This window comes from Jaculus jaculus, chromosome 7, assembly GCF_020740685.1.
Source record: "Jaculus jaculus isolate mJacJac1 chromosome 7, mJacJac1.mat.Y.cur, whole genome shotgun sequence".
NCBI lineage: Eukaryota > Metazoa > Chordata > Mammalia > Rodentia > Dipodidae > Jaculus > Jaculus jaculus.
Window position 1 is genome coordinate 42,169,012 of NC_059108.1, and position 21,511 is coordinate 42,190,522.

At 43.8% G+C, this 21,511-nt stretch overlaps 1 protein-coding gene across 1 annotated transcript in view; it reads left to right on the forward strand.

The window, feature by feature from the left end:
- The window catches only part of LOC101606972 (prolyl endopeptidase), a 118,144-nt gene extending 110,022 nt beyond the window's left edge, over positions 1 to 8,122 (forward strand). The window contains exons 12-15 of the mRNA XM_045155234.1: positions 244 to 338; positions 1,487 to 1,618; positions 3,821 to 3,977; positions 7,390 to 8,122. Of these exons, the coding sequence (XP_045011169.1) occupies positions 244 to 338; positions 1,487 to 1,618; positions 3,821 to 3,977; positions 7,390 to 7,684 (679 nt within the window). The 3' untranslated portion in view covers positions 7,685 to 8,122. The remainder of the gene's footprint in view (positions 1 to 243; positions 339 to 1,486; positions 1,619 to 3,820; positions 3,978 to 7,389) is intronic.
- Positions 8,123 to 21,511: the final 13,389 nt, after the last annotated feature.

Here is a 21,511-nt window from a genome sequence, read left to right on the forward strand (position 1 = left end):
TATTTCCATACCTGCATTATGACTTTCATAGGGAATTACCAATAGGGAAAAGTGAAATGTATTGCATGTTTATGAAGATATGAGCTCGGCAGGTGAGCATTAATTAGAAGTTGTGTATAAAAATATTGAGTTTCTGTTTAATGCTGTTGTGGAGTGTTCTTAGGGATACATTTTTGATTTGAGAAGGGTGAGCAAACTTTGTGGGCTGTCATGGAAGATTAAACTGTCTTCACTGTTTCTCAGCGTATCTAGGCTCATTTTTGTGAGACACATGGGCGGTGTCCTCGCCGTGGCTAACATCAGAGGTGGTGGTGAATATGGAGAGACATGGCATAAAGGTGGGTGGTGTGTTTTCTACAGTAACGTAAGTCTGGCTTCTTCAAAGCTCAAGTTGTGCTGATCCATCCTAACTGCAGGTGCATCTCAGCAAGAGTGAGTGTTTCCAACTAACATAGGAAGCTCCAGCCTGTGCCTGGGTCAGCTGTCCAGTGTTGGTGCCGTCCTTTGTTGTCGTCATTTTGGAAACTAAATAGAGTTCCCTATACAACTCTGACCTGACAGTCAAGTTCAATTATACCAAAACCATACTGTGACATGAAAAGATGGTTGATAAGAGAATAAAAGATCTATGTATCATAAATTTGCCTTATATCTCAAGTTCATATGCTAAGACCCTTTGCCTCTCCTGCTTTTCTTTCTGAATTGTATGTGGTTATACATACAAGCACATATCCTGGCTATAGACCCCAAGTCTGAGGCCATCTGCTAATGGAACTGGACTCTCCTCCACTAAGCTCCTGTGGTCATCAGACATCCACCAGGGTCTGATAGAGAGGATGCCTTTGTTTTGTTTTATTAATTAGAACCAACTTATAGTCCAAAGCCTTATGAGTAGGCAGGTTGAACCTTGATTAAGCTAAAATATGCTTAGACTGACTCAAAAAGTTAGGTAGTGAAAGGACTAGAAGTGACCTTTTCCAGCCACACCCCATTATATAGACCCGTGACACATCTAATTTTCATTCTATTCATTGTTTAAAACTCAGTGTACTTTTTAAAATAGGCATATACCCCAAGTGGTATTGTTCCTGGAAACCAAGTAATCCTAACAGTTTCAATTCATAGTGATTTCTTCTGAAAATCTTAAGAACATTTGTTTTGATGTGAAAATCATTCCAGTTGCACTGCTTCATCTTTAATTGAGTTTCTGCAGAAGTGGCTGCTCTCAAGTATCTGATTAGACCTGGTTGTGTGTTTTGTTCCTCTCAGTATCAGTTACTTCAGACATCTGTGCCTGTGAGGCCCTGGGTTTGGCTTTGGCCTTTCCTTGTAGATAGTCTCTTAAGACTGTGACAGTGTCTCAGGGATTTCTTTGGATTCATGCATAGAAGTTGAAACTGTGCCCTGCTGTCTTTTGAATTCAATGGAGGTCGCCCTTCCTTGTTGTGTGGTTTAGCTAATCATCTTTTGCTTTGGCATGTTGTAGGTGGAATCTTGGCCAACAAACAAAACTGCTTTGATGATTTTCAATGTGCTGCCGAGTATCTAATCAAGGAGGGTTACACATCTCCCAAGAGGCTGACGATCAACGGAGGTTCCAATGGAGGCCTCTTAGTGGGTGAGTACTGCGTTTAATCATTGTACCTACCATTTTCACATACTCAGTAGGCAGCCTCCATTTATTTGAGGGTTCACAGATGGGAGCAGTGGTACAAAGAAAGCAAAACGCATTTGTATTTGAGCATCTGAAAAATTACATACAAAAAGACAGCTGGGCCCATTTCATACTGACAGAACCCTGCCTGAACATTGATTTCCCAGCAAACCAAAGCCATGGGTTCATAGTGTTGAACCAGCACAAGGCTGAGCCTGACAGCCTCTAATTGTACTACTCAGAACTGATAAGATGACCCTCACAGAACACTGTTCATTCCTTTGCTATGTGATGCTAGGTACCATGGGCATAGAGAGAGAGAAGGTCTGACCGCATAGAACATTGTTCGTGCCTGTACTGTGTGATGCTAAGTGCCAGGGGCACAGAGAGAGATGTGACCCTGACAGAACACTGTTCGTACCTATGTTGTGTGATGCTAAGTGCCATGAGCACAGAGAGAGAAGATGTGACCCTCACAGAACATTGTTCACACCTGTGCTGTAGGATGCTCAGCACCATGGGCACAGAGAGAAGTGAGAAAGGAAAATGAGGTACACAGAGGTGGTCCCCATGCTTTAATACTTCACACTTGCCTGAGCACCTTGTGTCACAAGCTCTTGAGACACACCCAGCCTTGTGAGATGAACACCGTTATTGTCCACAGTGTAAAGGACACAGAGGTTGAACAACCTGTCACTGCCAGTGTTTGTGGAAAGCGGTGCTGCTGGGATTTAAGCCATACACTCTGATTTAGGATTCTGTGTTATTATTGGTTTAATTCTTGGTGGTTAGTGAGATTTTACTCCCCTCTTGCCCCGCCCTCAGTAGCACTTGGCATTGTGTGATGAGCTGGCACTGGGCTTGCTAGGTCCTCCAACAAAGGCATTTAGGATGTGAGAGTCCTTCATGGCACTTGTGTGGATTAGCCCACATACGCTCAAACATGTGACAAGGGTTTGGGTTTTTCAGTGCACTGTTTTGGAGAGATCAGGGATGAATAGTCATCCTTGTCTTTGAAACATGTTGAGTCATGTCAGAACCTGAATTCCTGTGCTTATACTGAGTTAATAATGAAAAGTGACTAACATACTTGAGGGCCCAGGTTTAATTCCAAGCATTCCCCTGAGAAATGCTCATGAAGTAAAAAGTATAGATGTCCAAAATAATTTGTTTACATTTGGAAAGAGCCAGGTCTCATGGCACATGCCTTTTAATCCTGACATTTGAGAGGCAGAGTTAGCATTGCCATGAGTTTAAAGCTACTCTGAGACCACATAGTGAATACCAGGTCAGCCTGGGCTAAAGTGAGACCCTACCTTGAAACCCCCCCCCAAAAAAATTGAAGGATATTGATTGCTAAAATTATTAAATAGCAATTGATAAAATGATTGAATACCAAATTTGATCTATTTAGTCAAATGTTTATTGGACATCAAGAAATGATAGTCAGTTTTTCAGATTTGAGCATACGTAAGTGTCTCCACCTTCTACTGTTGCACGTAGACAGAGCCTTTCTCAGCTCTGCGTAGAACAGCACCCTTGATGGTCACTGGAACTCCTTAAATCAGTAACTCTCACAAGTCTGTTGTCTTACAACCTGCAAAGAATTGACAGGTATACATAAAATAGAAGGACAAGTTAAGCCAAGCTTTATTCTTAAAGCAGAAGGCTCTGACATTGGGGAGCGGTCCCAAACAGGTTACCTGCGTGGTGACTTGGATCAGGGTCTTGATACCTCTAGGGCTGTAAATGTGGCATCAGGTCAGGATGGATTGGTTGGATACTTGGAATGTACATGAAGATGTAAATTAAGCATCAGATTGGAGTGGATTGGACTGGTTACTTTGAATGTGTATAGGAGCTCTTCATAAATTCATGTATTCACTAATAATTCATGACCAAAAATATTCAGTATACAAAAGCAGAGTAAGAAAAATAGGGTAAGATATGCCAGTATTGGTTAGAGTCTGAGCTATGTTACAGATCCTCTCCTAGCATTGGTAAGAGTAAGTGGGGTACAGAAGAGGACACAAGGTTCTTGTGAGATTTTCTTTAGAAGCAAATCTCTATTAGTGATAAGGTTGCCAGGGTTCTGAAGGCCTGGAAACGTTTGTGTAGATGTTTAACAATAAACAACTGCCCTTTTCTTTCTGTCTGGATTTTTAGCTGCTTGTGCAAATCAGCGACCTGACCTCTTTGGTTGTGTTATTGCCCAAGTTGGAGTCATGGACATGCTGAAGTTCCATAAGTTTACCATCGGTCATGCCTGGACCACTGACTACGGGTGCTCAGACAGCAAGCAGCACTTCGAGTGGCTTCTCAAGTACGTTATCATCAGTATTGACATGCCTGCTATTAACGACTGGCTATGACAATATTGAATGCTGTCACATCTCCAGCCCCACTGTCTTTAACAAAAACAGTCACAAAGATATGAGTGGGAAAATTGCAGAGATGGCCATCCATGATTTCTGTCAATCAAACACTGTGAAGGAACTTTGTAGATGGAGTTAGGAGCTATGACCCATAGCCTCAGTTTTTCTGCCTCATGGAACTAAGTTCTGCCAGTGTTGCAGTCAGGTTTGCATTGCTAGAAAAAAAACACCTGACCAAGAGCAACTTATGGGGAAAAAAAGGTTTATTTTGGCTTACAGATGGCAGGGGAAAACAAAGAGCATGAATAGAGGGTGGATATCACCTCCTAGCCAACATCAGGGGAACAACAGCAAGAGGAGAGTGTGCCAAACACTGGCAAGGGGAAACTGGCTTTAATACCCATAACTTTGTCCCCAGCTATACCTCCAGGAGGTGGTGATTGCATCAGCTGGGAACCTAGCATTCAGAACACCTAAGTTTATGGGGGACACCTGGATCAAACCAGCATAGCCAGGGACCTGACTCTGGAAGCAGACCTTTCAGAGAGCTCCCTAATGACCGCACCTCTACCAAGAGACACAGAACTGAGATAGTTCAGGCTGCTGACTTCCAGAACTGTGACATAAGGCTGTTTATAGCTGCTGAACTGGTGGTCATTTATTAATACAGTAACCAGAAATTAATGCAGAAAAATATTACACCTGGAAACTAAGAAAGAACAGTTAAACTTACCTTGTATTCACAATAACTGTGTGCATTTAAAACTCCCAAATTCATTACTCAAATACTTTACAACTTCCCTCCTTCATGCCTGTTGCAGTCACCTTGTTGCTGGGACAAACACCCAATCAGAAGCAGCTCATAAGAGGAAAGGGTTTATTTTAGGCTTACAGATTCCAGGGGAAGCTTCCTCATGGTGGAGGAAGCTGACCCACTTCATCATCCATCCATAGCAGAGAAACGATAGCCAACATCAGCAAGCAGGAGCTGGCTCTGAACATACACCCCAGGGCTGGACTCCACCTCCAGGTCCACCCCTAGTGACACACTTCAAGCAGGACTCCATCTCCCAAATGATCCCTGGAGGACTAAGTAGGAAACTGAGTCACACCCACCATAGGCTATGGGAGCATTTTACATTCAAACCACTATAGTTTCCTCAACCACTTTGGTGGTAGCCCTATGACATTTGAGTTTTCTTTTTGGCTCTTCTTTTTTTTTTTTTTTCATTGTTTATCAGCTGTGCTTAGGAATACTCTCAGACTAGCCTAAGAAGCCTGTTTTCCATCCCTGTCCTGTCATAATATTATACATTTTGGTAAAAATAACTTTGAATTTTAGTTAAAATGTTTGAGTTTTTAATTGATTACTTTTAAATTTTTTATTAATTATAAACATACTGTATAAACATGTTGATCATATTCCCCTGATTATCCTCTCTTATACCCCTTCTCCCCTCTCCCCTTCCCCTGAGGGTCCTCCTCAGTTGGATATAATTATTTTGAAAGGAGAGAATGGTTCACTCTGAATGTTGTTACTTTTAAAAGCTCACATGGCCTCAGTGGTATACACTAGTAAAAGCTATCTGTATTGTCCAGAGGAGTTAAACTAGCTGACCTTTGAAAACACATTTGAAAATTCTTACTGTACATCAGTGGCAACAAAGTACTAGTCAGAACTTAATACTTCCAAAATCAATTGGAAAGCAAAACAATAGTGATAATTTTTTTCTGTGACATTCCTAATTCCGATTTCAGTATTCTGACCTTGCTCTCATGGAGCCAAGTTTTCTTTACCTGCTGCTACTGAGTTATCTTAGAGCTCAATCGTGTGTGTGAGCTAGTGAGGGCCTTACGGGAACTCCAGAGTATGTCCTGAGGAGCCCTCTAGACACATGATTATATTGTTAGTGCAGAACTTTGCAAGCAAACACTCCTGCTGGGTAAAGTATAAAGATGCCCTGATGTTTCTCTGAACTATTCTCAGTCACTGTTTATAGCAACAACACATTCTTAAAACCCTTCTTGGGCTGGAGGGATGGCTTAGCAGTTAAGGCTAAGTTTGCCTGCAAAGCCAAAGGACCCAGGCTTGATTCCCCAGGACCCACATTAGCCAGATGCACAAGGGGCGCACGTGTCTGGAGTTCGTCTTCAGTGGCTGGAGGCTCTGGCACACCTGTCCTTCCTTCCTTCCCTCCCTCCCTCCTTCTTTCTCTGTCAAATAAATAAATAAAATATTTAAAAAAAAAAACAACAACCTTCTTCATTTCCCTTAAAAACTTACCTTAAGCCAGTCATGGTGGTGCACGTCTTTAATCCTAGCACTTGGGAGGCAGAGGTAGGTGGATCAACGTGAGTTTGTGGCTACCCTGAGACTACATAGTGGATTCCAGATCAGCCTGAACTAGAACCAGACCCTACCTCAAAAAACCAAAAAAACTTACCTTGCATTTCCAAAGGTGTCTCCTCCACTGACTCTTCATTAGCCAAAGGTAGTTTTTTCCTGCTGAACTGTGAAAGGCAGGCTTCCATCCCAGACTCCTTGGGATATGCAAATCAGCTGCCAGGCCCAGAGATGCACCTTCCTGAGACTGCAGAGTTGAGCCTGGAATGCAGGTGTAACACCTGTTGAGAGAGGGGTACACTTAGGGTGACTGCACCCCTGAAGGTAAAAGACAGGAAAATTTGCACTTGCTAGAAATCAAGGTGATCTGATTTCTTATCTCTTACCTAGTTGCCTAGACCTGTTTCTCCACAAACAACCAGGACTCCTCTTGGGAGGGAGGTCTTTCATAGGATTTAAACACTGAACAGGAGCCCCTTGAACTTTCTTTTCTTTCCATACTTTTTTTCCTCAGGCTCTCCTTGTGGGATCTCTAGCCACATGGGTGCCTTTCCTTGGCTCTATACTTTCCTCAATAAATATAATAATTTAATAATTATCCTTCTCAGTCTTGTTTTATTCAATTCTTTGATTAAAATTAAAAACAAACCTAGGGTTTAGGGTTCAAGGACTTCCCTGGACCCCTAGGACCCTGTTATCCTGTGAAAGGGACAGAGTTGCTGCATGTGGATTCCAAGTTCTTCACCAAAAGATAAGCAGCTGGTTTAAAAAGACTACCATTGGTCTACTATGTAGCCATGAAAAACTATCCAGAGAGCAACAAAATGTTCAGCTTAAGACAGCTGTGTTATTTCAGCGGCCCTCCAAAGTGACACAGCTTCCCAATTCCACTAGCCCCCTGCAGTCATGGCCTGAATGCCAGTGCCAGCTGAGGCCACTCAGTTAGGTGGTCCCAGCGTCATCCCACCTCCTGGACTGCCCGCTTGACCAGTTCTTTCTTGGATACTTCTTTGCAGGTACTCCCCATTGCACAATGTGAAGTTGCCCGAGGCAGATGACATCCAGTACCCATCCATGCTTCTTCTCACTGCTGACCACGATGACCGTGTGGTCCCACTGCATTCCTTGAAGTTCATTGCCACCCTTCAGTACATTGTGGGCCGCAGCCCAAAGCAAAACAACCCATTGCTCATCCACGTGGACACCAAGGCTGGCCACGGGGCCGGGAAGCCCACAGCCAAAGTAATAGAGGAAGTCTCAGATATGTTTGCATTCATAGCGCGGTGCCTGAACATCGAGTGGATTCAGTAAAAGGGAGCTACTGCCCCTCCCAACAGCCACAGAAAACCTCAAGGGCTTTCCCACCGTGCTGACCAAGAAACCACCAGGCAGAGCCCTTCCCTGCGTGAGCACCGTGCCTCCGCTCACAAACTGCAGCCAAGCAGAACTGCCGTGGGGATTTTATCTTTTCTAGGCTTCTTAGCAAGCCCTTGGCATTTCTTTTTCCACCCTATACAGGCACATGTTTTAAAAAGGAAAAAAAAAAAAAAAGGCATGTTTGGATAAAAGGTTAAATAAATGGCAATGAACATGTTGTGAATATTATATTGCTGAGTTATGGGTGATAGTTGGGCATACTCTATAATAAAAGGAATTTGCTTCTATAATCATAATCTGTATATCCTTAAATGTGAGAACTCTTCTCATGAAAGAAACTTCATTGCATTACTAATAAATGCTATTTAAGAATGGGAGGCTTTATTTTTGGTTTCTTTGCATTGAGGGCAACCCTCAAAACGCAGGTGACTATCAGAATAAAGCACTTTATGCGGTAAGTTGCGTTCTAAGCGATTAAGTGACAGAACGTTAGTAGTGAAAAGCAGTTGAATTCTCCCATCCCAGGTCCCCTGTCAGCTGCTTCTTGTCTTCACGCTCAGGAGATCCGACGTGAGCTTTTGGATGCCATTAAAAAAAAAAAAAAAAAAAAAAATCTGTGGACTAGGAAATTCAGGCTATTCACTTATTAGCCTGTGTATTGATCTGGTTACAGAGTAGTCCTTGAAATCTGAGTGTCTCAGATGAGAAACTTAAGAGACCACATGAATACCCAAGAGATGCATGGATCCAGCCTTACATTACATATTGGGAATTGCAGCATTTCCCAGGCTGTGTCTTCCCCACCTCCCATTTCTCAGAAATACAAATAGTTACACCTTTCTTAAAAAAAAAAAAAGTATTTATTTACTTGATTTTGAGAGAAAGAGAGTAGGCATGGCCAGAGCCTTCAGCCAGTGCAAACGAACTCCAAATGCATGTGCCACCTTGTGCTTCTGACTTACATGGGTACTGGCAAATTGAACTTGGGCCCTTTGGCTTTGTAGGCAAGTATCTTAACCGCTAAGCCATCTCTCCAGCCCACAAATAGTTAAACTTTTAAAAAGAATCATTTCAGGGGCCGAAGAGATGGTTCAGCAGTTAAGGCACTTGCCTGCAAAGCCTAACGACCCAGGTTCAATTCCCCAGTACCTATGTAAAGCCAGATGAACAAAGTGGCGCATACATCTGGAGTTCATTTATAGATGCTTGAGGCCCTGGTGTGCCCCTTTTCTCTCTCCTTCCCTCCCTCCTCTCTTTCCTCTCTCTCTGCTTGTAAATAAAATGTTAAAAAAAAAAATCCATTTCAGTTTGCAACCTCCCAAAAGTCTTTAAGGTGACAATGTGCTGTTTCTCAGACTTAACCTATAAAGGTTTTGATTACAACATGCTTTAACATGCCACAAAATAATGTTTCTTTGGGTACCAGTTTGGGAAATTCGGGTCTAAGAAGAAAACCTTTTTTTGTCTTACTTAATCAGATGTGGTTACCATTTTTGCATGAAGTACCTAAACCTTACATAAAACAACCTACAAGCTCACTATTTTAATGTCTTGACCTTTCACACATTGCATTTCTCCAAATCATATACACATGCCCTTTAAGCATTCTTTCCTCTTAAAGCTTTTCAAACCATGATAAAACAAATTATGTGCACCATTTTCTTTCAAGCCTACAGTATACTAAGCACAGCAGACAAGTGGTCCGAAGTTTTTCTTTCTCTCTCCTAGAATCATGCTCTCTAATAAGCTCGGTGCATCGCACAGCTGTCACTGAACATAAGAACATGGAAAACCCCTCTGGAGAAAAACCCCACCACCAGCTTGCAGCACATCCTGAGATGGACAATGTACCCTCACTGAGAGATGCTGATGCTAGCACATTGCACTGCAGCCACTGGCCAAGAGCAGTGTGCTCGTTTGCCCAGGGAAGCGAAAGGCACCTGCTGGGTTCAGCGAGTCGCTTGATGTGCAGGAAAAGGTAGCTGAGCTGTGTACACCCAGCCCAGATCACGTGCCAGCTCGCACAAAATCCAACAATACTTTCCCACTAAGGTCTAAAGAGCACAATGTGGAAGTATGATGTAGAGGCAACTGCTCCCACACTAAGATATCTTTTTAAAGCTTTCGATGTAGAAACTACAGTGAGATCAGAATTCTCTCAGGCAATCTCCACCCAGAGCCGCCTCTCTGTTCTGTGCTCTGCCCCTCAGCCTTCTACATTGGCCTGTGGTTTGGGGTTGGCAGAGAGCTGTATCCATTGTACACGTGGCCCTGCTGGACCCCCACAAAGCACGTGTTACCTTAGTAATATAAAAGTACATTCATAATAATGTGTTCATGCCTAGAATATTGTAAAACTGTAATCATGGGTTTGTTTGTTTTTTTTAATATGCCTACAAAGCTTAGGCAGCTATACACAAATGGTGCTACTAGCTTGAAAAGAATGAATTTCTACTACGGAAGTCTGTTGGCCATCTTCACATTTGAGAAACAGCCAGGACCCTTGAAGGAGATGCCAGGGAAGATGGCACAGCTAGTGCCAGGACAGACTGAAGACTCAGAGGTGGGTTAATGACGGGTGGGAAAGCAGAGCAGGGTGGAAGAGAGGCAAAGGTTGAGTCGGCATGGTGTTCAGGTCAGCAGCTTGAGGACTGAGACTTATGGGGGAGGATCATCTAGCATCCTCTCGCATCCATACCCAGGATCTAGATGTGCCCAGAGGGAAAGCCTTGCCCCCATCCAGCAGATGCTTGCTGAGTGTTTTCCCTGCACCAGCCTGCACCAAGTGCTGTGTATGTGAATGTTGGTGCTCATACAACCTTAGGAAGCATGTGCCTCCCTTACCCCATGTAGAAAAGGCCCAAGGTTCTTTAACCAGAAAGTGGGCAGGCAGGACGGGGACCCTAGCAGCTGGTCTTTGGAGACCATTGTGATCTGAATGGTTGTGTTCCCCCTAAAACTCAAATACTGAACTATTCCACAATTGATAGAATTAGGAAGTGCAACCCTTAGGGTGGTAACTAGGTCATGAATGGAATTCATGTATTAGTAAAGAGTTGGAGAATGTCTGTCCCTTCTACCATGTGAGGTCATAGCCAGAAGGTGCCATCGTGAACTAGCAGTCCGGCCCTCATGACACTCTGAATCGAGCAGCACCTCGGTCTTGGCCTGCAGAATTGTCAAATTTCTGTTCATAAGCCACCCAACTTATGGTATTTTGTTATAGCAGCCCCTATTAAGACCCTTGCTCATTGGGTTAGATGAGGGGACAGCAATGGGCAATGGTGTTGGGATGCCACCAAGGGGCACAGCTGGAGGTGGGAACCAGCCAAGTCCCTGAGGAAGAGGAGGGAGCATAGCAGAGCTGGAGAATCGGGAGAACCCACTGAGGTGGGTCAGAGAAAGGACAGGTGAAGCAGGAAGGCCACTCCACAGGTGGTTCTAACACCGGGATGGGACTTTGTGTCTGGGCAGCGGGGAGCCACGGGTAACTACCACACTCACTTACAGACGAGCCTCAGAGGCCTGATAAGTGAAAGAAGCCAAGCACACGTGACCATGGAAAGTGTGACTAGTTAGGAGAAACATCCAGAAAATGCAATTGTACAGGCAGAACGCAGGTGAGTGAGTGCTCTGGGCTGGGGTCAGAAATGAAGACTGACTAGACAAAGCCTCTATTTAGGGGATGAAGCTTCCAAAACTGGATTAAGGTGATGATTGCACAGCCCAGGAAATTAGACTTCAGTAAAGATGTCAAACACACCGTGATAGGACAAGAGAACAGGCAGCATTCAAGTTCCAGGTGGCATCATCATCCAGGTCTGGCCACCTAGAGAACTGCACTGTGTCAAGAAAAGTGACAGGGAGGGCTGGAGAGACGGCTTAGCGGTTAAGGCCTGCAGAGCCTAAGGACCCATGCTCGACTCTCCAGATCCCACATAAGCCAGATGCACAGGTGATGCAAGGACAGAAAAGGTGGTGCATGTGTCTGGAGTCTTGACCCGCCAATTCTCTCCCTTAAAAAATAAGTAGAAAGGTGACCAGGAGCAGTTGTGACCAGAGCTGCATATCAGGCTTGGGCAGGGGGATAGGACTGTAAGCAGCAGTCCTCATGTCAGAGTTCGCCTCTCAGGGCCAAGCTGTCCATCTCTTTCCACTGAGGCAGCTCTGCACACCAAATTCAGCCCGCTGAGCCCTGTGCTCGACCAAGCCCTGCATCACCTGGGGTCGTGGGGCAGGGTGGGGCGTGGCAGGAGTCCCTCAGACTCTATGGAAGCTCAGAGGCAGCCAACAAGCCCACTTCCTAGCTGGCTCTGGGCAAAGGATAAGACTCCTGTTTAACCTACAGAGCAAGAAAAATGAGTGTGTGGAAGTTCTCAATGCCAAGTAACCCTAGAAATTGTAAACTGAATACCTTAATGGCAACTAATGATTTAGAGAGCTCTTCACATGTGTTGACAATGGAAATAGAGTGGTCTAGTTCCAAGGGACTGAAGGCTTTAGGAGAATATCAAAGGAAACCTTCTAGCCACTTTGATGACAGTTACTATCAATGGCTTTTGAGAGGAAGATAATACACAGGGGCTTCTTCATCTGCTAATAATGACACTTTTCAGTTGATTTTGCTATTTCCTGTGAAAGGAAGGGTGGTGAGGGATCATGGCACCTGGATGGCACTGGTTTAATGTTGAGCTTATGCGAGCATAGGGTGGCAGGCACTAGGAAGGTATTGATGACAGAAGTTAAGAAATAGACAGACTGGAGTGAAGTGTGCTATCTCTAGCTCTCATTGTCTTGGCCCAGGAATTTTTCTGCATAGCCACACCTGTCACTCAGGGGTCTACCCCTAGCAACTTTGCAAGGTCAGGAGCCCCAGCTGAGAACACTGGTCATGGCAATGCCGCTTGGGCCAGTCTTAAGTGATGGGGAAGGAAGACGATTGGTCATTTGGAGATGAAAACAAATTCACGCTGCACTGGCCACAACATATACACATTATTTCAAGCTGCATATCTTTAAGAAAATACCCTTAACAAAATTTTAAGTTATTACAAAGTGAATGCTATCTATGATTTTTTTAATTTAACTGGGAACTGGAAAACTTCAGGGCTGGAGAGGTAGCTGCTCAGTAGGTGATGCGCCTCCTGCACAAGCAAGGGGACCTGAGTTCCAGACCTCCAACACTCCAAAGCCAAGCATGGTGGCCCACGCCCGTGATCCCAGCACGGGGGACTGCTTGCTGTCTAGCTAGTTTAGCCAAGTCAGTGAACTCTAGGTCCAGTCTGAGTTTCTATCTCAAAAAAGAAGGTGGAAACTGGGCATGGTGGTGCACGCCTTTAATCCCAGCACTTGGAAGTCAGAGGTAGGAGGATCGCCATGAGTTCGAGGCCACTCTGAGACGACACAGTCAATTCCAGGTCAGCCTGGACTAGAGTGAGACCCTACCTCGAAAAACCAAAGAAGAAGGAGGAGGAGGAGAAGGAGGAGGAAGAGGGTGGGGGGGAAGAAGAAGAATGAGCAGGAGGAGGAGAAGAAGAAGGGGAGGAAGAAGAAGAAGAAGGAAGAGGAAGAAGAAGAAGAAGAAAAAGAGGAAGAGGAAGGAGAAGTAGGAGAAGAAGATGGTAGAGACAGATTGAGAAAGACATCGGATATTGACCTCTTGCCTCCACACATACACACAAATGTACACGTGTGCCCATCTACATATGAATATTTCTTTTTGTTGCTGTTTTGTTTTTTTGAGGTAGGGTCTCACTGAGAGGGAGTCAGGTAGCTTTGTTATGTAGTTTAGGGTGACTGGGCCCCAAAAGTAAAGGCAGGAATGTCTGCCCTTGCAGTCTCCACTTTGCTAGAGATCAAGGAAGCTTCTTTCTCTTGTCTCTTGTCTAAAGGAGTTCCCTAGATCTGTTTTGCCACAATAATCTGAGCCCTTCCAGGGAGGGAGATCCCCTTTCCTAGAATCTCAACTAATCCTGACATGGTGGTTGATCAAGTTCAGCCCTCTCCAGGGACCTGTGATTCAGGTGTTCCCTCTAAGGACCTGAGGAAGGTTCAACCATTTAGTCTGTCTTTTATGATATAGAATTTTATGGTACCATTGCCATTTGGGTCCAATTTTTGTATCCCGCTCCTCACCCTTACCCTCCCCTCCTGCCCCACCCACCCTATGGTCCTGTCCTGGAGATGCCTATTAGGTACGTCAGCATCACGGGCAGATTCAGGTCAGGAGCTACAGATGCGACTATTATCTTTCTGTGATTCGCTGAGTTCGCTGAGAATGATCTGTTCCAACTTCGACCATTTCTCTTCAAATTTCACTGTGTCATTTTTCCTTACTGCTGTGTAGAATTACATCATGTAGATATACCACATCTTGGTTATCCATTCATCTAATGATGGACATCTGGGTTGTTTCCAGCTCTTGGCTATTATAAATTGAGCAGCTATAAACATGGTTGAGCAAATCTCTCTGAACTGAAGCATGGAGCTTTTAGGGTAAATGCCCAGTAAGGGAATGACTGGGTCTGTTGGTTCCTCTATGGTCATCCTTTTCAGGAGTCTCCATATTGCTTTCCATAGTAGTTGTATCAGCTTACATTCCCAGTAACTGAGGGTTCCTATTTCTCTACAACCTTGTCACAATTTGTTGTCATTAGATTTTTTAATGTTTGCTATCTTTACTGGGGTAAGGTGGAATCTCATCGTTGTTTTAATTTGCATTTCTCTGATGATTAGGGATGATGAACCTTTTAAGTGTGTGATTGCCATTTGTATTTCTTCCTCTGAGAACTGCCTGTGCAGTTTTCTGCCCCATTTTCACAACCCCCTCTTTGGAATGTTGGCTAAGTGAGCTTCTGTTGAAACTATCTGTTGACTGAATTATTCCGTTGAAGAAGAATTGAGAGCCCCAGGTTTCGTGATGTCTTCTCGGGGATGGGGAGGTGGCTCAGAGGTTAAAGGTGCTTGCTTGCAGAATGTCTTCTCATAACTAGATTCAGGTTAAGCATGTTCACATGACCAACCCAGGAGCTGGATTGTGCCCTTCCCCGTGCACTCTATTAGGAGGCACCGATGGTCATGCACCCAGTGATGCCAATGCCAATCATTTGGCTAAAGTGGTGCTGCCCTGTTTCTCTGCTATAACTATTACTTTCCCCTCTCGAAGGTTACCTTATGCTTGATGATAGGTTTTGACCTTGACTAAATTAAGATGCTTGTGTACCACTCTGGGGGAAAGTATTTGATACAAATCATACTAAAATAAGTATACGAATGAGGTTCCAGTGCACTGATCTAAGTGAATATTCATTCTACATCTCTCCTACTTCTGAAACTTGAAAGGTGTCTTGATTTTGGCTTCTTAAATACATTCATTGCCAAATTCTACCCATTCTGCCTCCTAAATATTCCCCAAATGTATTTGCAGTAGCTGGAGGCCCTAGCATGCCCCCCCTCTCTCTCTTGTCTCTTTCTCTGTCTGTATTTTCCTGCTTGCAAATAAATAAATAATTTTTTGTAAAAATTCATCTGGAAGTTGGAGGTTAGCTAGTGATGCAGCATTTGCCTAACATGCCAGAGGTCCTGGGTTGGATCCTCAGCAAGAAAAAGAGAGAGGGAAAGAGAGAGAAAGAAGAGGAAGGGGGCAGAGGTTAAACATGTATATCCATATATATATATATATATATATATATATATATATATATATATATGTTGAATTTGCAAATCTTAGGAGAATGTTACCACTTTTCTTAAAAAAGAAGACCCTTAGAATTATTAAATTTAACTCCTTGTGGCATGGATACAACCCTTTTGAGGGGGCATGATATGACACTCTCTTGTCCTTTTTTTTTTTTTTCTTTTTTTGGTTTTTCGAGGTAGAGTCTCACTCTAGTCCAGGCTGACCTGGAATTCACTATGTGGTCTCAGGGTGGCCTTGAACTCACAGCGATCCTCCTACCTCTGTCTCCCAAGTGAGTGCTGGGATTAAAGGTGTGCGCCACCACACCTGGTTCTTTCTTGTCCTATTTTAAAGGCTCCAGCCACTAACAGTGACCAGGAAGGCTGTCACTAAACTGGTTGTGGCACACAGGAGATAGTTAACGTACTATTACATGTGGCTTTAGTTGCTCCTGGTATCTTCTCATGTGGTGCTCCTGCCTCAGCCTCCCAGGTGCTGGGATTACAGGTGTGCATGTGGTCCTCCTACCTCAGCCTCCCAGGTGCTGGGATTACAGGTGTGAGCCACCATGCCCTTAAGCCTTTATTTACATATTGACACTAAAAAGCAATTTCCAAAATTTAAGCAAGCAATTATTTGTATAAAATTTACTATTCTTCTTATTACAGGGGTCAGACATTCAAATAGCTGTTTCAGACTTATAAATGTCTCAGCATACTTCCCTCAATAGCCTTAAATCTCTCATTTTTGTTTTCCATTTTGTTAAACTGTGTGTGTGTGTGTGTGTGTGTGTGTGTGTGTGTGTGTGTGTGTATGTGTTTGCAAGGGCATGTCACAGCACATATGTGGATGTCAGAGAAAAATCTTGGCATTGGTTCTTATCTTCCATCTGAGGCAGGGTTTGTTTTTGTTTTGTTTGTTTGAGTGTGCGAGAGAGGCACAAATAGAATTGATGAGCCAGGCCTCAGCCTCTGAAATCAAACTCCAGACACTTGCACCACTTAGTAGGCATATGCCACCTTGTGCTTGCCTCACTTTTGTGCGTCTGGCTAACATAGGATTTGGAGAGTGGAATATGGGTCCATAGGCTTCAAAGGCAAGCGCCTTCACTGCTAAGCCATCTCTCCAACCCTGAGGCAGTGTCTCTTGCTCATCACTCTGAGCTCCAGGCTAGCTGGCCCATGAGCTTCTGAGAATTTGCCTGTATCTGCTGCTCATCTCCATGTAAGAGTGCTGGGATTATAGGTGTGCAACTGACTCTGGTTTTATGTGGGTCCGAGAAATGAAACTGAGGTCTTCAACTTGCACAGCAAGCTCTTCTCCCACTATATCAGCTCCCTGGCCCTTTTTTTGTTTTTGTTTTGGTTGTTTTCAGACAGAGTCTCATTGTTTATCCCAGGCTGGCCTTGAACTTGTAATTCTCTTGCCCTAGTCTTCCAAATTCCTAAGCACTGGGATTATAAGCATACAGCACTATACCTGGCTCCCTTAACTTAATTTCAAAGGTAGCAAAATATATTTTCCACCAGTGACACTTCAGGCTCAGGGGTGAAGTTGTTGCTCAGCTTGTGGGAAGCTTTAGGTTCAATCCCCAGCATCTCAAAAAAAAAAAAAAAAAACTGGCTGGAGAGATGGCTCAGTGGTTAAGGCACTTGACTGCAAAGCCTAAGGACCAGAGTTCAATTCCCCAGCACCCATGTAAAGCCAGATGCACAAGGTGGCACATGCGTCTGCAGTTCATTTGCAGTGGCTAAAGGCCCTGGTGTGCCCATTTTCTCTTTCTCTCTCAAATAAATAAATAAATAAGTTAATTAAATATTTTTTAAAAACAATGGAAAAACAGTTCAAATATATATATAAGGTGAACAAATATTTTACCTTCTTACAAAATAATGGGAGTGGTCTTCAGTCAGACACTTGATGAGCAAAGGGCACCTGCCTGCACTGCCCCTGCAGGTGCTGCAACTAAGCATCCCCTGGAAACACCAGAGAGAGGAGAAAGAATCTGAGCAGCCATTTTCCAGGTCCATAACCTCCTCAGCCAATCAGAACAGTGCTGGACACCTCTCTTCTCCAGGCCTACATATGGCTTCTCCACTGTCTTCCTTTGCCATTTTTTTTTTCTTATGATTGATATGTATGCACATGTTAGTAAGACATTCCAAAAAGCAGTTTTCACAGCAAAATTATAAAGAAAGAAGGGATTCTTCATTTACTACCACCCTGCCCTCATGCCTAGCCTTCTCTATCATTACAACCCCACCACAGGGAAACATTTGCTGCAACTGAGGAACATCCCATGACCTAGAGTCTACAGATTATATTGGGATTTACTCTGTTGTATCTTCTATAGATCTAGAAAAGAATATATAGTGGCATGTACCTATAATATCATAAAACTGTGTTTTAATATTTTATTTATTTGTTTGGCAGAGAGAGAGAGAGAGAGAGAAAATGGGCCCACCAGAGCCATTAGCCACTGCAAAAAACTCTAGATGCATGTGCCACTTTGTGCACGTAGCTTTATGTGGGAACTGGGTAATCAAACCCAGGTTCTTAGCCCTTGCAGGCAAGCACCTTAATTGTTAAGCCATATCTCCAGCACATAAAACCATTTTTAAATATTTTAATTAATTTATTTTTATTAAATTCTATGATTGTAAACAATATCCCATGGTAATGCCCTCCCTCCCCCCACTTTCCCCTTTGAAACTCCATTCTCCATCATATCCCCTCCCCTTCTCAATCAGTCTCTCTTTTATTTTGATGTCATCATCTTTTACCTCCTATTATGATAGTCTTGTGTAGGTAGTGTCAGGCACTGCAGGGTCATGGATATCCAAGCCATTTTTATGTATGGAGGAGCATGTTGTAAGGAGTCCTACCCTTCCTTTGGTTCTTACATTCTTTCCACCACCTCTTTCGCAATGTACCCTGAGCCTTGGAAGGTGTGATAGAGATATTTCAGTGCTGAGCACTCCTCTGTCACTTCTTCTCAGCACCATGGTGCCTTCTGAGTCATCCCAAGGTCATTGTCATCTGAAAAGGGAAAGTTCTCTAACCAAAAGTAAGAGTAGCATTAATATAAGGGTATGAACATTAAGAGAAGTGCTTACTGGGCAGCTTGATGAGCATAGTATATACATTTAGTCAGACAGCAGCAGATGTTACACCCCTGGGCTCATGACTACCCCTGGTGTAAGATTTCAGTATTAGGGATATATTCCCTCCTATGGAGTGGGCCTCCAGTCCAATTTGAGGGCAGTTGGTTTCCACCATGACAGACATGCCACTATTGCACCCATTGGGTCATTTGGCCTGGCTGACCAAACATAAGTTTTGCAGTGCCCAATGTTGAGTATCTTCACTAGTGATTTCTCTCCCTCCCATTGAACTGCATGCAGTATGGCTTTTCCCAGGTTTCTGTCAGCTGGTTTACATGGAGGAGGTTATCAGCTCAGTTCCAGCAGGATTTCTCAGTGGACTTGCAGCCCAAGTATGTGGAGTCTTCAGAAATAGGGTGTTACCACCTGTGGTGGCTTGATTCAGGTATCCCCCATAAACTTAGGTGTTCTGAATGCCAAGTTCCCATTGGATGGAAATTTGGGAATTAACACCTCCTGGATGGAGTATATTGTTGGGGGCAGGCTTAAGGGTGTTATAGTCAGTTTCTCCTTGCCAGTGTTTAGCACTCTCTCCTGTTGCTATGGTCTACCTTATGTTGGCCAGAGTGTGATGTCCACCCTCTGCTCCTGCCATTGTTTCCCCTGCATAGTAGAGCTTCCCCCTTGAGCCTATAGGCCAAAATAAACCTCTTTTGCCTACAAGCTGCTCTTGGTTGGATGATTTATACAAGCAATGTGAACCTTACTTCAACAGTAAAGTGGTACTGAGGAGTGGGATTGCTTCTAGACACCTGACAGTGTTGCTTTGACCTTTTGGAGCTGATTTTCAACAGGAATGTGGAAGGAGTTGAAACCTTGGCCTAAGAGACACCTTGCAGTGGTGTTAAATACAGTTTGATGAACTATTCTGGTCAGAGTTGAAAGACCTGAATGCAGTAAGAACTATGGATTGTGAGGTTTGGCTTATGAGGGTGAGAAAGAGCTTTGCTTGGACTGGGCTAGCAGTTTGCGTGGGAAGCTGGCTGTTATACCCAGGTCCTGACAAGTTGTTTTGGGTATAAATGAACTGGTGTGAGCAGAGGGATATGGCACAGAAAAAAGAAAACTCTTTGGGTGAACTGCTGCCTGTTCAGCTGCAATTGAGAGATTACAACCTTTGAGATTGGGCCAGCTGACCTGCATTGGGGCAATGAGAAGAATGTGGACTCTTTTGAAGGGATCTGAGTGCTCAAGGAGTGTCCTGTTCTTCAAAGTCTGTTTTATTCCCCCCTGGATTAACAAATTGGCACCCTACCTGGTATTGTGGAGTATATGAAATGCAAGAAAGAGAGGTTCACTGAGTTTACAACATGGTCTTATGTTTTGGAAAGGGCCATGGGCAGGGTGAAGCAGGATTGCCTTCATGGAGACGTGATGGAGCCATGAGGATGAACCATGGATTGCAGTGGAGACCCAGTGGAGATACCAGGATCATGAGGTGGCTGCTATGGAAAGCTACCCACCCTGATGAAGTTTTCTAGGACTGTGAGTGGCCTAGCTGGAGGGCAGAATTGGAAGTCCAGAGACTTGTTGCTCATTAGAATTATCAGATTTGGCTAGAGTTGTTGGACTTGGAGCTAGAGTTTGATGTTTGCCCTGGTTGTTTTAAATCTTATATTGGTTGCGTATTTCTTTGCTATGCCCAATGCCATCTTTTGCAGTATGAATGTTTATTCTGTGCCATTATGGGCTTGGGGGAGATTATTTTTTTGATATTATGACTCAGTTAAAAGAACTTGAACTATGGAGATGTTTGAACATCATTGGGATTGATAAAAACTAGGGGAACTTTTAAAGTTGGACTGAATGCATTGTACTTTATATCATGTATGGATATTAGTTTATGGGGGCCAGGGGAAGATTGTGGTGGTTTGATTCAGGTATCCCCTATAAACTTAGGTGTTCTGAATGCTAAGTTTCCAGCTGATGGAGGTCTGTGAATTAAAGCCTCCTGCAGGTAGTGTATTGTTGGGGCGGGCTTATGGGTGTTATAGTCAGTTTCCCCTTACCAGTGTTTGGCACACTCTCCTATTGTTATGGTCCACCTTATGTTGGCCAGGGGATGATGTCCACTTTCTGCTCATGCCATCATTTTTCCCTGCCATCGTGGAGCTTCCTCCTTGAGTTGAGCCTGTAAGCTGAAATAAACCTCCTTTTCCCAGAAGCTGCTCTTGGTTGGGTGATTTCTACCAGCAATGTGAACCGGACTGCAACACCATCTATTCCTGGTGGGAAACCAAGGGTCTAAGAAATGGTCTGTATTGTTTTGGGGGCATCAGGGTCCTCCATGGACAACAACTCGCTGGAAGGTATCCCATCCCTGGCACTGAAAATTTTCTAGTAACAATCTATGTCTCCTGAGTGTTCCATTGCCCAAAAAGTAGGTTTCCATATGATTTATTTATATCCCCTTAGATTTTGATTACCTCCCTCCACCTTTCCTTTACTCAGTCTCTTCCCCTGACCTCACTTAGGCCTTTTTCACCCCTATTAATCTATTCTTCTATTTACATATCTACAGTGCCATCCTATTAAATGGCCCTCCCTTCCTTTATAGTCCCTTTATATCACCTTTCTAGCTTACTGGCCTCTGCTACTGAGTTTTCTTCCTACTCACACAGAAGTCAAGTCATCTGTAGCTAGGATCCACATATGAGAAATAATATGTAATGTTTGGCTTTCTGGGCCTGGGTTACCTCACTTAGTATAATCCTTTCCAGATCCATCCATTTTCCTCCAAATTTCATAACTTCAGTTTCCTTTACTGCTGAGTAGAACTCCATAGTGTAAATGTGCCACATCTTCATTATCCATTCATCAGTTGAAGGACATCTAGGCTGGTTCCATTTCCCAGCTACTGTGATTAGAGCAGCAATAAACATGGTTGATCAAGCTAGTATCTCTAAGGTAATGAGATGA